We start from the raw sequence: 15,178 nt of genomic DNA, 5'->3' as shown, positions 1-15,178 counted from the left end.
TTGCAGATAGTTGTGAGCTGATGGAATCAAACTTGGGTCCTCTTGAAGAACAGCCAGTGCTCTTAACCACTGAACCATCTTCCAACCCTTCTATTGTATTTTTTTTTTTTACCATAGATCAGTTTCCTCTGAGACTGTGAATGTTTGATCAACTAATACCACTTATAATAGTGGTATTATTGGTAATAAGTGTACTTCTTTCTCAAACAAAGGTGTGTGTGTGTTTGGGAGTGGAGAGTTGTTTTCCTGGTTTTGGTTCCTGAGTCCTGAGATCACTGGCGAGCATCACCCACTCCTGGGTGATCATTCACTTCCACAGTTTTACACCTAACTCTCAAAATGAGCCTGTAGTGTGATTTATCTTGTATGTCTGGCCCTTTAAAGGACCCTCACTTAGGATCCTTTAGTCAACTGCCCCTTTAATTCTTAGCTGTAAGACCTACTTGACCCTATGACCCTTTGGTGTTGGTTGTCTCTTGGATTTCTGGGGACACAACAGAATACAAAAAAGCTAACTGTGAAAGTGAACTGGGCCAGCAGAGTGAGAAGAGGTGACAGCTGGTGACAGTTGAGCCAGGAGAAGCTGAGTTGAGCAAATAGGCTGCAACAGTTGTTATAGTTTGGAGCTGCTAGTACTGGGAAAACTGGAAGAAGGGATGTTTAAGCAGACTGTTAGGGAACTGAGGGAGGATTGGTTGGAAGAAATTTGAAGAGGCTGGGCTGGAAACTTGGAGGACTGTCAAGGAGTTAAGAGAACTGTTACTATTTGTTTAAAAAACGAAAACAAACAAACAAACAATACATTTTACATGGTCCAGACCTGTGTCCTGTAACCCTGATCACCTCCTCCCAGTGCCGCCCCTGTATTTTCTATGAGAAACAAATGCTCAGAGAAACAGAAGTAGCTGCTGACGCTCTGGTGAGGAGTGGAAGGGTTGTGTGGCCCAAATCAGTGATGGAAATGACAAGACTTTTCCACAAAGCAAGGCTTCTTGACTCACGCAGAGTGTGCCTGCTGTTGAGTAAGGAACATGTTTGCTATGGATTACGGAGAACTGGATTGCTTAAAGGGTAGAATTTACAATCAGGTTCAAAGATTTTAAAGCATTTAAAACTTAGGTAAGAAAATAATGATCTGGTTTGCTTCTTTCCTTTGCTATAAACAATGTCCTATTAAAGATGCAATTGGAAGGCTTATGAGGTCCATCACTCAGTGTTGGCTGGAGGACTGATGTTACTAAATCCCAAGCCACTCACATTGGTTTCAGTTTTAAGCAAGCCTGGTCAGTGGTAGATTTTTTTGGTTGTTTTGGGGGTTTGTTGTTTTTAACACTGGTGTTTGAGACATCTTGGGGGGAAATCCATATCATGTAGGCAACCTACTGACTTTGTCAGCTCTATTCAAACAAAAATCAGATTCTGGAGGAAAGGGGCCTCTTTTCTTTTCCCATGCCCCATGTCTCTCTATACTGTTTCAATATGGCAGAAAAAAATTAGGCAAGAAAAATCCACAGAAAGTGAGACGTGGTAAGCTCAGTGTTAGAAAGGTAGAAGCAAGAATTTGAGGACAGCTACATGAGATCTTACCTCAAAGAAGCCATGATCATCCTTGTCCTCTTCATCGTCCTCCTCCTCCTCCTCCTCATCACCACCACCACTTCCAGAGAATGTGCACACAACATGTAGCTTGTGGTGACCCCATGGGCATTGATGTTGCTGGTATTGTAGGAGAGAGTGACAGAGGAAGATGTAATGGCGACCCCCATTGGCAGGCATTGTGGGTAGAAGACAGGAAAGGACAGTTCCTACCTAGATTCCGGGTGCCCTCTGAGAAAGTGAGGAACAGAACTAGTCTTACCAGGACACACTCCTTTAAAGGAGTCTTACACACTCCTTTAAAGGGGTGAAGTTTTTCTCTTTATTCAGCCAGTCCAGGTCCTTCGTGCCCAGGACAGGGTTAGAAATAAAGAACTCACTGCCTAGAAAAGTCCTGCCACAGGTCACAGGTCACAAAGAAGTAGTATTGTATTTACCCATTGCCCAACTCACAGAGCTCACTAGAGAATGCTGTGTGGGCAACTTATTGTCCCTGAAGACTTCAGAGTTACACTCAGAAGGAATCCTTGGACCCATATGCAACTGTCAGATTGACTCTTGTTCTGTTCTCAGGGCAACTGTTGGAGAGAAGAAAGAAATCTTGAAATCATGTGACCCTGTCAGGTACTTAGGAACTTGGAGTTCTCGGAATCATTGTTCTGTTGATTAGATTGGAGCCCCAGAGTAGTCTAGAAGGAAGACGGGTGTGTGCTAACACAGATTTCCCTGGGTGATGAGCTTGTGAGGACCCTTCTCCCGCCCTGTTTCACCTAAATCTGGCTTTCCCACAATCTTAGTATTCTTTAAAGAAAAAAGACTAGACCTGTCTGAAAAAGTCATACTACAGTGTGTCTAACAGCACCAGGAGCTGTGTGCTCAGTGAGGCGGATGGACTCCAGTTCCCAGGCTTCTGCACACAGACTTGGGGGGGTGGGCTGGAGAGTCTTTAGGATTTCTCTCAGTCAAAGGCTGGGAGTGGACAGTGCCAGTACTGGACTACATCTGAGCAACATTCTCTGGTAAAGGGCTTCAAGTCTAAGGTTTAAGTGAAAAGGGCATAAGTCCAAAGAAATATCCAAGACACCAAAGAGAACAGACAGGGTTCTCATACTGTGTTGGTTCAGGGGATTCTGGAGGAACATAACTCCTTACCTCAACAGACTAGGACCCTGGGCCAGAAGAGTCCTCCAGAGTCTAGAAATGCAATGGTCTGTGAAGAGGCTTCTGAGGCCAAGAACATTCCCATTGTAGGCAGCAAGAGTGCGTGGCCAGCTCTCTCTGTTGTCCTCACCCCCTTACTCTGCCCAGCCTCTGCCTTGGATCCTCCCTGACTCCGCAGCATCTAGCCTAGGGCCTGGCTCACAGTGACTGTTCAAAAACCCTGAGTAGAACTCACAAGTCAGAGAGAAGTTGGCACCTCTATGTAGAGAGGCAACTGGAAGACACTCTCCAAGTGCATTAGTGGCAGGGGACCTGTGTTGGTGAGAACATGTGTCCCTGAAGGGGACACAAAGGCAGAGGGAAGAGTGAAACGCCATCTTGAAACTTGGGCAGGGAGCCTTGAATAGCTAAAGACTAAGAAGAGAGCTATGTTCCTTCCACATGCAGTACACACGATGCAGGGATGCTTTGAGAGTTGGGAAGCATGGGGTGTGTGTGTGTGTGTGGGGGGGGTGTCCTGCATCTGAGAAGCCGAAAGTTACAGGATGGAAAGAGGACAAAAGTGGACCCACAGCTAATAAGCAACTCGCAGAGGACAAAGACAGCTGCTGAGGGAAGTGGGCCTGACCTCTGGAAGCCAGGTGCTGACTTCAGGTGGGTGGGACTTGACACGAAGGTGGGGCTCTCCGCAAGTGATCAGAACAAGAGCAAGACCAAAATGCCAGCATCAAAGGCAAGGCTCAGGGTGTGCCCCCAGGTCCAGCTCCCAAGGGAGAGGCAGAAACCTGAGGGCTCCAGTCCCTGGGGTTAGCAATACTGACAGAGGCACCAACCATCGTGTTGAAGATGATCTATGTGTCATTGTGAAAGAGAGGCCATTACACACGAGCCAGGACATCACAGACATGTATAGCAAGGCATGGTGAAATGAAGACAGATGCCTTACTGGGAGGAAAGTTCAATGGCCAGAAATCCATGGAGGAGGGTCCTATGAGGAAGAGACCTGACAGGCAAGGGAGATAACAAATACCCTGAGTGGGAGCTGAGACCCAGGGTGGTGATAAACTCCTGGTATGAGATGCCCAGGCTTCATCGACGCCTTGCCTTCCCACCCAGTCACACTGTGCCTACCATCTGAGCAAGCTGCTGTGTTGGGTAGGCAAGGGAAATTTTTGTGCCTGTGTGGCTAGAATAAGAAATTATTCACTGGGCAAAGGGAATAGACACATCTCGGAACGCTTATAATATTCCTTCTGTGCCTGGGCCAGAACATTTACTGTCAACAAACATTTATTATTATATATTCACATATGTCAGCAGAGAGATGTGGAAATAAAAAAAAAAGCAGCACGTCTCAACTCTAGAGACGTCTATGTAGGAGAGAAGAGTAGCCAAAATAAACAGTGTCAGAACAGTGTGGGTTGCTGCACAGCAGGTGGGCAGACAGACAACTGAAGATCTCCAGCAGCATTGATCTGGAGGCGGCATTCAAAGAGTGACTCTATTTTTTTTTCAATTCATAGGAGGGGTTGTCTCCATGCCATCTGTTGACAGTGAGGATCATCGGCATGAAAAATGTTCGGCAGGCTGATATATGTAAGTATCGTCGTCCCTTGTCCCTCCTGTTTTAGGGGTCTGGACAGAGAAAGAACCTGGCTGCATCTAGTCAGGCATGTCTCAGTGTATAGAATGCCACAGACCCTGGGCTCTTGCTGTGTATCACTGGTGAGTTTAGGGCCTGCTGTGGTGAAGTAGGAGAGGCCTCTTTGCGTCATGGAACCAGCTGCCAGCCCCTCAGAGCCACTTCTCAGGACATGGATCCCAAATTGGGATCTTCAGCCACAGCTGAGTTCGTAGCACCCAGCTCTGCAGCCCAGCCTCCTCCAGGTGGTTGGACACTCAGGCTACTAGGCAGGAATTCTTTAGAGGCTAACTTCCTGCTCTGTCTCGTTCCTGCTGCATTTCCAAGCCACAGGAGTTCAGAGAACGTCTGCTTTGAGAGGAAAGGAAGCCATTGACTGGGCCAGAGATGCCCTACACCTATGTTATGGTGTGCTGTCTAAGAAATCAGTTCTCTTCTCATGTGGACCCCTGCTTGCCTGAACTAGGAAGGAAGCTTGGCCTCTCTAGAGAGAAAAGGCTCTGTGTCTAGGGTATATAGCTGTGGGAACTGCAAAGACCAAGAAAAGCACGCTGAGGTTCTAGGCCTGACTGGCCAGGTTGTAAGCATCTGTGGGCCTGGAAGCCTGGTCTGAGGAGAAGCACCCTAAGAAAAGGGGCTGGCCCTGTCCTTGAAGCACCTGCTGTGGGCTGGCCACCAGGTATCCAACACCATTAATTCTCCTAATGCCTGAGGGATCATCACGTTGTAGGTGAGGGGTTAATGATCGCCTGAAGTAGAGGTAGAGTTTGATTCTAGACCTGAAGGTCTGTCGAGGAGAGGGAACCCTCTAGGACAGTGGGTCTCAACCTTCCTCACGCTGCAGTCCTTTAATACAGTTCCTCATGTTGTGGTGACCCCCAAACATAAAATTATTTTGTTGTTGCTTCATAACTGTAATTTTGCTACTGTTATGAACCATGAATCATAATGTAAATATCTGATACGCAGCATATAGGATTTGATAAGATACGATCTCTGATATGAACCACAGGTTGAGAACTGCCACTCTTCGAAAGAGGCTGTGGTCAGATCATAGACAGTCAGGAGCTAGATGGAAGAAGAGTCTGCTGCGTGGCTTCCTGGGGGAATCACGCGGCTTCCTGATGCTCATGTGCTAATGCAGATCAGAGAGAGCAGGCATGGAGGTGCTCGGGACTTACAGTGCAGGGGTGAGTGTGGAAGGCCAGAGGAAGGACAGCTCTGTGGTCTCAGAGACAGCAAAGGGTCCGACATGATTCAGATAGCCTATAGAGGGTGAGGCATTCGGGGCCCATGCCGGTGGGAACTGTTCCAAGAAGCATTCAGTCTAGTTTGTGTCAGCCAAGAGGCCCGCTAGAGAGCAAGGGATTCTCAGACTCCTGGGGGCTTTCTCAGCACACTGGGGTATGATCTGAGGAGCCAGGAACTGTCCCCTTGGCCCAGACCATGCCACCTCTTTAGCCTTTCCTGTTCATTCCAGACTAGGTCTCTCTCTCTTTCCCTTCTTGGGCCGAGGTCACCCCTCCCCTTAGCCTTAGCTCTCGAAGGCCTTTCTCCAGCTTCTCCAGAGGTGTGTCAGCTCCAGCCTCATTACCGTCACCAGTCACCCAGGACGCACATTCTCAGTCTGCATGCCTGCACCTGCATGCAAGGCCTTCCATTGTCCAAGGCCCTCTCTTCTGTCATCTCCCAGCCACACCTGTCCCCCGGAGGCTGGCGAGTGGTGAGGCAGGCTATGATCTGGCTTTACTGGTCTCCTTTTCCCCTTCACCGAGTGCCCCTTGGCATGCAAGCAGACCTTGGAGGTCCCTTTGGGATCCCCTTGTTTATGTTTTCCTCACTTGTCTAAGAGATAAAAGGCAGATTGGCATCTGATGGTGCTCACAAGGTCATGTTAAGTCTGCACTCCACGATTGTCACAACCTAGGCTATACGCTACCTCCTATGGATTCAGTGGGAAATTATCCTGATCACTTTTGTGTGAAATTGAATAGTTTAAATCCAAAATGAATGATTCTTTGGTTTAGGCATTTAACCTGTGTCTGTTTTTCTGGAAATTTCAAGAGGCAGATAGCAGGAAGTATTTGGGGTTCAGGGACAACATCCTGCTTGCCAAGAGCTAAAGAGTACCTGTCCCAGGCCAGAGGGCAGGTGCTACCAGACAGCTTCAGTCACCAGGAATCTCTTTCTGTGATGGAAACGAGTTAAAACCCCAACTGGTATCCCTAGGGACATCTCATAGGATCCTCAAGAGATATTGGGGTATCTACTGTAACCACACAGGAATGTTCTGAACATCTATGAAGATAATTAACTCATCTCTGCCACCTACAATTCAGGAAAGGGGACATGTCATTCATATGACCAAACCCTCTGTCACTTCCTGGAGACGGGGACTAGAACCTGCTTTTGTCTAAGAAATCCCAGTTCTTGAAATTCCCAGCTTAGTCACCACTTCCTGTGACCAACATGCCAGTATTCCTGTAGTTAGCTAATGTACCTGCCTCAGATTGTCACCTAGGTCCCCAGAACTTCCACTGCCTCTTCCCTTTGTGCCATTCCCTCCTTATCCCTGACCTTTAATGTATCAGGTGGAGGAAGCTTTCTGCAAACTAATTGGACAGCTGATGAATGAGTGTGGGCAACTGATCACCCACTTGGTCTTGTCTCTCTCAGGAATGGTTTATTGTTGCTGTTTGTTTGCTCATTGTTGGTTAGACAATCCTTATTGAGACTGGCCTTGAACTCATGTTCCTCCTGCAACTACCCTCCAAGTTCTGAGAGCCGAGGCATACAGCATGTTGTAATTTGTTTTGTTTGTTGTTGCTGTGACAAAATACTTACCAAAAGCAACCTGTGGGAGGGAAAGGTTTATTTCAGCTCACAGATTCCAGTCCACCATTGCAGAAGAAGGAGTAGGAACTTACAGCAAGAACCTGGCAGCCGGAACAGAAACAGACTATAGAGGGGTGCTGCTTACTAGATTGCTCTCCATGGCTTGCTCAGCTTGAAAAAAAAAAATATATATATATATATAAAATCCAGGATCACCTGTCCAAGGGTAGCACTGCTCATGGTGGTCTGGTCCCTCCCGCACCTATCATTAATCAAGAAAATGCCCCCACAGAATTTCCTACAGACCAAACTGATGGAGGCGATTCCTCCATTGAGATACCCTCTTCCCAGATATGTCTAGGTCTGTATCAAATTAGCAAAAGCTAAATAATACTTGCCACAAGAATTTTTTTTTATCTTAGCTTGAGATTTAGCTTAGTCTTAGGCCAATACACTGAGGTATTTTTTGATGGATTCAGTGGAAAATTTTTAGGCATGGATTGACAAAAGAGGAGCAGTTCTAAAGGACAAGGGCTTCTACATCATCCTTTAAGCCCTACTAAGTGGTCTGACAGAACCAAAAGGTCTTGCAGAGTCCCACTGCATAGAAAGCAAACTTGAGAAGAATGTTCCAGGCCCAGGGGGAAGGGCTTGGGATCAGGAAAAGCCAAGGGAGGGATCCAAGAGGACTGAACAGGTCTTTGGTGAGTCTCTCAATCCGTAGAGCAATTATACATACTGACTTGGCCTCCTGGATCTGCTGGGGTTCCTTGGCTTCTGATACAGCCCTAAAACAGGAAGTAGTTATTTATTCATCTGTTTAAAAGCTGTCTAGTGAGCGCCTACTCTGTCTAAAGGTTACAGGCCCTGGCCTTCTCAGCGTTTACAGGATGATGAAGACAATGCCTGGACCTGCTCTGCCAGCACAGCAATAGCAAACACCCTCCCAGGAGCAACACAGGGGACTTTCAGCTAAGGGGCACCTGGCCAGACTTGGGAACTCAGAGGAGGTTTTTCTGAGAAGATTCCTTCTAAAACCTGAAGGGCTAGTGAAGAAAGGGGTGGGTTAAAGTAGATAAGAAATATTTGGGACTAAAGAGATGATTCAATTCAGTGTCTTGTGGTGGACCCAAGTTCTGTTCCCTGCATGTAGATGATAGCTCACAACTTCCTGTAACTCCAGTATCAGAAGATCTGATGCCCTCTTCTGGCCTCAACAGGTTACTACATACACATTGTGCATAACTCATGCAGACAAACACATGCACACATAAATGAAGGGTGGGAAGGAGGGAAGGAATGAAGGAAGGAGGGAAGGGAGGGAGAGAGAGAAAGAGAGGACGGGAGTGGAGGGAGGATTCTAGCAGAAGGAGCAACAGGTCCAAAGGCCTGAGGTGAGACAGCACAGCCCTTTTTAGACCTAAGAATGACTAAGTTTGTTCTGGAGTCAGAGTAAGGGTGAGTGTGGATGAGTGTCTGCATGCATGTGTGGGTGTGGGTGTATGAGCATGAGTGTTTGCAGGGCAAGGGTGGGAGTCAGGAAGGGTGGAGAGATGAGGCTGAAGTTGAGAAAATTGGGAAGGAGAACCATGATGGGTAAGGATGAGATTCCTTCCTGAAGCCGGATGGGAGCGATCAAACCAGGTAGTGACAAAGTCATGTTTAAAAGGTTCCTTCTCTTATGAGAAAGGGTTGGCCTAGGACAACTTAGGAGACAGGGAGCCCGTGGGAAAGCTCCAGAGATGATAGTGGCCTGCCAGGGTAGTGGTGGCATAGATGAGGACAATGTGAGAATCAAGGGGACACCTGGTTTCTGGCCTAGGGACCCGAGTTAGTGGAAGAGAACAGGGTGGCCCTAGAAGGGATGGGCCCGGATGATGTCATCATTTTCTTCTCATTCCATCAAGATTTTGTCTCTCTGTGTGGATTAACTCATTGTTAGGACAGGTGAAGATATCCTCTTACCTTTACTCAGTGTGAGGAGGGATGGAAGTGTCTGCTTACCAAACGGGGATCAGAAGCCAGAACACATGATCCAAAATGCAGTGCAGACACTTAAGAGCTTTTGGTGGCGTGACAACACGGGCTTCAGTTCCTGGGAGGCAGCTCTGCTTCCACTCACACAGCAATTACATAACAATTGTGATGTAGCTGGACTCCCAGCCTAGCCAGCCCCACCACCTATAAGACTTCTGATGGCGAAAAATACTGACTTTCACTAAATTCTACAGATCTGATTTGCATCCCTGGGACTTACCCCAGCAGGTCACCAAGGTGGTAACAAAGACAGTCCTGGTACTTCTTCTTCCCTCCTCCCAAGAATAATGGCAAGGGAGCCATTCAGGCTGTTCTTGGCCATGTCTATTCTGCTACTCCAAAACCAGAAGAGTTAAGCTAGCTCCCATTTTGGAAAGCGGTATTGAAGTCAAAGCAGTTTCCCTTCTCCAGGGCTCATGGAGCAGTATCACATTCAGTTTGTTCCTTTAAAGTGGAAGAAGCCACTTGGCCACAAATATGAAGGTTTCCTGGATTTTACATCTCATGCTAGGAGACCAGTACCATACGGAGAACCCACTGAGTGCAGCTGCACTGAATCCTATGGAGGAGTGGCCCTTGCTCACTGTTTCATCTACACCCCTTCCCACACTGGCCCTCCTCAGCTGACTGTGGAGAGCCATGCTTTCTCCCACTGCTTCTCCTCAGCTCAGCTCCACTTTGGATCCCTTGTTGCTAAGACAACAGGTAAACTGGACCTTTGGAGCAGGTCTTCCAGGTGTTTCCCTGACATCTGGAGCAATGTGGAGCTTATCTTGTTCCAAATTAACAGGTGTATATTAATCAGGGTTCTCTAGACAAATAGAACTGATGTAGTGAATATATGCTAAAAGGGGATGTATTGATGGGCTCACAGGGTGTGACCTGAATAGTCCCACCATGGCTTTCTTGTGATGGGAAACACTGAGAATCCAGGAGTTATTCAGTCCACAAGGTTAGATGTCTCATAGTCCCAATCTGGTGCTATAGGCCTGGAGTATTCCTAGAGATGCTAGTCTACTGGAATCCCAAAGAAGCTGGTTCTAATATTGGTGAAGGAATGCAGTAGCAATGGGAGGGACGCTCTTGCCAGTGAGAATGCAGGCAAGCAGGCAAAAGGCAGTTTTCTTCTTCTATGTCATTTCATACTGGCTGCTACCAGAAGCGGTGGCCCAGAATGAGGATGGGTCTTCCTGATAATCTGATTAAGAAAATTCCTCACAGGAATGGCCCAAAGCTTGGGTTTTAATTGAACCTCCATTAGTTAAGTTGAATGAGTGTTGAAAGTGAATAAAATTAAAATAAAATAAAATTATTTGAATTGAATCAGGAATTTTATAACATCATTAATTCACCTAAATAGCTACACAGAATTCATGAAAATTCGTCTTTATTTTGATCTGCAGGAAACCGCCCAGGAATCATTAGCCTATGTAATAGTGACAGGTTAGGCATATCAGTAGTAAGAAGCAATCTTTAGAGATTTCATCCCAGGATTGCTTCCATGTAAAGTGGTGAGCCATCTCCAGAAAACTTACTTATTTGCCTTTAGCCTTTCCTAGATGGCTTCTGACAATTAACCACCAAAGCTGTTTGCTGAGAGCCTAGGATACTTCTGCATTAGGCTACCCACGTCCATGATAAGGATCGGCAAGACCTTCTCCTATCCCGTGAAGCCTATACCTTATGGTCCATGCAGCCTTCTTGGGGTTCATGGACCAAGCTGGAGAGGTAGAACCAAGATCAGGAAAAGGTTATCAACTGACAGGAGACATTGCTCTAGAAGAGATTTGTCTGAGGCTCTCTTTTGACTCCACAATCTCCTCTCTCTCTTCTCTACTCCCATTGTCCTCCTTGGACAGTGAGTCAGACAGACTGCTTTGTGACCCTCTGGCTGCCTACTGCCTCGCAGAAGAAGCTGAGGACCCGAACCATCTCCAACTGCCTACACCCAGAGTGGGATGAAAGCTTCACCTTTCAGATCCAGACTCAAGTAAAGGTGAGCTGCAGATGACAAAACCTGTATGCTTGCCCATGTGTCTGCTCCCCTCTCAGCCGTGTGTGTGTGTGTGTGTGTGTGTGTGTGTGTGTGTCCGTATATCCATCCATCTTAAGGCTGTTTGTTTGTCTTCCTATACTAGAGCTACTTCTTTTTCCCTCTGTCTCTCTCAGAGTCTGCTAATCCTTCTACCTTCTTACTTCCTCTGTCCTCCTAATTGTTGCTGGTCCTAACTATCTCTTGCTTCAGAATAGATTATATTTCTAGCACCTTCCAGAGTATTCTCCCTGTGTGAGAATCCACAGGAAGGAAAGACATTCTATTAACCAGGTTCAACCTGATCTAATTTAAGAGGCTTTCCTCTTAAATCCATTAATTGCTTTTGTGCTTTCTTTCAACTCTATTTCCTCGGGCGTACGCTTTCACACACTGAGTCATTAAGCCATGGTGTTGTTTTCCTTCAGATATATGGTGGGTCTAAGTCATAGTGACTGCTCTTGTAGAATTCTCCTTGAGCATCTTGAGTTGTGGCAGCCTTGAGACAAATTTGGCCTGTTGATAAAGGCATCATCAATCCCAAGAAAGTCAAGGCTTGACACTCCAGATAACTGTTTTGAGTTCTAGTTAGTAAAGAGTCTTTTTATTTTTCAAGAGAGTTGTGATCATTATAATAAAAAAAACCCCGACAACCAATAACCACCACCACCACCACAACAACCTTTGCACCCGTTGTGGTGGTTCACGCCTGTCATCAGGAGGCTGAGATAGGAAGATTGCAAATTTGTAGTAGGCCTGAGCTACACAGTGAGAGCCAGTCTCAATAAGCTAAAATACAATGTCCCACCTTTTATCATGTGTATGAGCTTTGTGGGGGAGGACTAATTTCCATGTGAATGTAATGTACCATCTTGAAATCAGCATTTGATTTTTCTTTTTCTTTTGTGACTGTTGGGTTGTTCTGGTCTAACTTCCTAGAAATTACAAGATCCTATATAGTTGTAGATGCCCACAGCCACATTTATGCCCACTAGACAGAAATCTAGGAGGTAAACCTTGCCTTGAGTCATACCTCTCAGGATCAGAGGCTGGGAGCCTTATAAACTAGTCCATGTCACCTGAGGCCATTGAGGACAGGCCACTTGTCACTTGAAGAACTGCTGTGGGATCACACATGGGACCTTACTAGGGACTGATGGGCCAAAGAATAGAATTCACACAACTCACCCCAATCGTACAAATCACGGGAGCAGCAACAGCCTTTGCTGCACCCTTCCCTTGGAGTACAAGTGTTAATCTCCCTGTCCTGCCTTTTTTAGCTACCTTCAGTTCCCATGTAGCCCATGGCTTGCAGGACCTTGCTTTGCTCTTCATCCTTCCCTGGGTGAAATGAAAGTCCTCTCTACTCTTTCCAGGCTTCTCAAGCTTTTAAAGGGACAAAATTCTCCTGAAATCAAGAGCAGGGGCATGGCAGCCTCCAGCTTCCTGGAGAGCAGGGAGAGTCACTTTCATCCTGAATTCATGTCCCTGCAAATGTCTCTGACATCTAGGCAGAAGCCTCTGTGATCCTTTTCCTCATACCTCACTCTCTGCTAGACTGAGGGCATGTCCTTTGGTCTGGGAGTGGGTCACTGCAATCATGGTAACCAGGCTTGCTCTTTCTTCTCTCCTCTAGAATGTACTAGAGCTGAGCATCTGTGATGAAGACACGCTGACACAAAATGACCATCTCTTGACAGTCCTCTATGACCTCTCCAAGCTCTGCCTTCGGAATAAAACCCATGTGAAGTTCCCACTCAACCCAGAGGTGGGTGCAGAGTCACAGACCTTGAGCCTCTGACTCCATGGGAATAGCCACTTACTACCATGATCCCTATGCATGATGCCCCTTCTCCGAGCGCACATGAAACCTGGAACAGGAAATGCTTCTGGTTCAAGTCCCAGCACTATCGCTTGCATGAAAATTCCCTAACTCCTCTCATTGTCTATTTCTTCATCTATGCAATGGTAATAATAGTTCCTCCAAGCAGTCAGTTTCCCTTTTTCTTACCTCTAAGTCCTGTTTCTGGAATACCCCTGGGTAGAGAGTGCAAGTCAGAAAAGTTCAGAACTGGAAAGAACCAGGTTATTCTATATTCTAGATCAAATACTGAGATACTTGTGGGTAAGATGCTGTCCTGGGCTTTGGGCACACATCAGAGAGCAAGCATCTCTCTCTACTTTCTGTACATTCTGATGGGGAAACTGAGGCCCAGTGAAGCCACAATTCACCTCTAGTCACACAAGAAACATGGGAGCAGAGATGGGCTCTCTAAAGGCACCAGCTCACAAATCCCCTGCCCAAGCCCTGAGTCCTATAGGAAGACAGCCATACAGTGAGTTGAAACAGAAAGCCAACATCCTGGTACAGAAGAGCACACACTTGGGGCCAGGTGTCGCCTCCACACCAGATCTCCCTTGCATTGTTCTAATGTACTAATTGCTTCTTATGTCAGAGACTTGGGTCAAAGAGTGGTGAAGAGGGTAAGGAGAGCTGGGACAGCTGTTCCTTCTCCATGGCCCTAGGACCAAGTATGGGCATGGCGTGGCAGGTCTACAGGGGTGGTTGAAGATCCCTGGAGGCAGGTGTGCATGCATGGCCGGTAGCCTCCTTCCTTTTCTCTCTCCTCAGGGCATGGAAGAACTGGAGGTGGAGTTCCTGCTCGAAGAGAAGTAAGTAGGTGTCAGGCTTGTGTGTCAGTGAAGATCCTTGACTTCATAGTCTTGCCTTTGCGCTGCCCTCTCGTGTTCCACCCTCACTGTTGGCACCGGGGCTGGCTTTCTCCAAGAGTCAGCATTCTCGAGTTCTTCATCTATGCAATGATGAAGCAGGAGTTTGTAAAGTGCCCAGGCTCCACCACTATTCTAGTTCCATCGATGCCAGCATTCTTGTAAAGATGTATGGGTTTAGGCATATGGCTCAGTTGGTAGAATGCTGGTCTAGAATGCACAAAGCCCTAGGTTCAGTCTTTAGTACAGTATGAATGGTATAAATCAAGTATGGTAGCCCACACTTGAGACACATCCCCTCATACACACATACACATACACACACACACACACACACACACACAGAGAGAGAGAGAGAGAGAGAGAGAGAGAGAGAGAGAGAGAGAGAGAGAGAGCACGCTCAGTCCCCAGCATTTCCAATAGGAGCTTCCTGGTAGAATTCCTGCCACTGTGATCAGGAAAAGGGTTATCCTCTTTGACCCAGAACTGTCAAAACAAACATTCTAACCACTATCCAGAACCAGAGGAGAAGGCAACTAAAGCTAAATCTAGGGGCTGGAGAGACAGCTCGGTGGCTTAGAACACTGGCTGCTCTTCCAGAGGACTTGGGTTCAATTCCTAGCTTTCACATGATGGCTCACAACCATCTGTAACTCCATTTCCAGATGATTTGATGCCCCCTTCTGGCCGCTGCTGGAACTGCATGCACGTGGTACATATACATACAGTCAGGCAAGGAAGGCAGGCAAGCAGGCAAAACACCCATACCCGTAAAATAACAAAATAATTTTTAATTTAAAAAGCCAACCCTATTTGTAAAATGCATACATTAATTAAAGCACAGAAGCTTTGTTGGTATGAAGTGTTTGCATCTGATCTAGATGTTGGGCTGCTGTCTTACAACACTATCAATAAATCTACCTCTCCATGGACATTCTGTTTTAAACGTACATCACTTTCCCCCTTGCAACCCACAGACTTAGATCTAAGTTGAAACAGGGTCACAGAGACTGGCTTAGGGCTCTGATCCTCCTGCCTCTTGCCCCTCGGATGCTGGGGTACAGAGAGATGCCAAGTCTGGTTCAAACCTAGATTTTCAAGCAGAGATTTCTCATGATAACTGGAGAGTTATCATGCTATCTTAT

The 15,178-nt window shown here is 46.7% G+C and overlaps 1 protein-coding gene across 1 annotated transcript in view; it reads left to right on the top strand.

Annotated features, from left to right (window-relative positions):
- Pla2g4e (phospholipase A2 group IVE) overlaps positions 1–15,178 on the top strand; it is a 65,487-nt gene that overhangs the window by 31,782 nt on the left and 18,527 nt on the right. The window contains exons 2-5 of the mRNA XM_028767109.1: positions 4,281–4,353; positions 11,131–11,267; positions 12,940–13,071; positions 13,936–13,976. Of these exons, the coding sequence (XP_028622942.1) occupies positions 4,281–4,353; positions 11,131–11,267; positions 12,940–13,071; positions 13,936–13,976 (383 nt within the window). The remainder of the gene's footprint in view (positions 1–4,280; positions 4,354–11,130; positions 11,268–12,939; positions 13,072–13,935; positions 13,977–15,178) is intronic.

Source organism: Grammomys surdaster, unplaced genomic scaffold, assembly GCF_004785775.1.
Source record: "Grammomys surdaster isolate TR1022 unplaced genomic scaffold, NIH_TR_1.0 170, whole genome shotgun sequence".
Taxonomy (NCBI): Eukaryota; Metazoa; Chordata; class Mammalia; order Rodentia; family Muridae; genus Grammomys; species Grammomys surdaster.
Note: the sequence above shows the minus strand (reverse complement) of the source record. Positions and strands in the feature narration are given on the sequence as shown.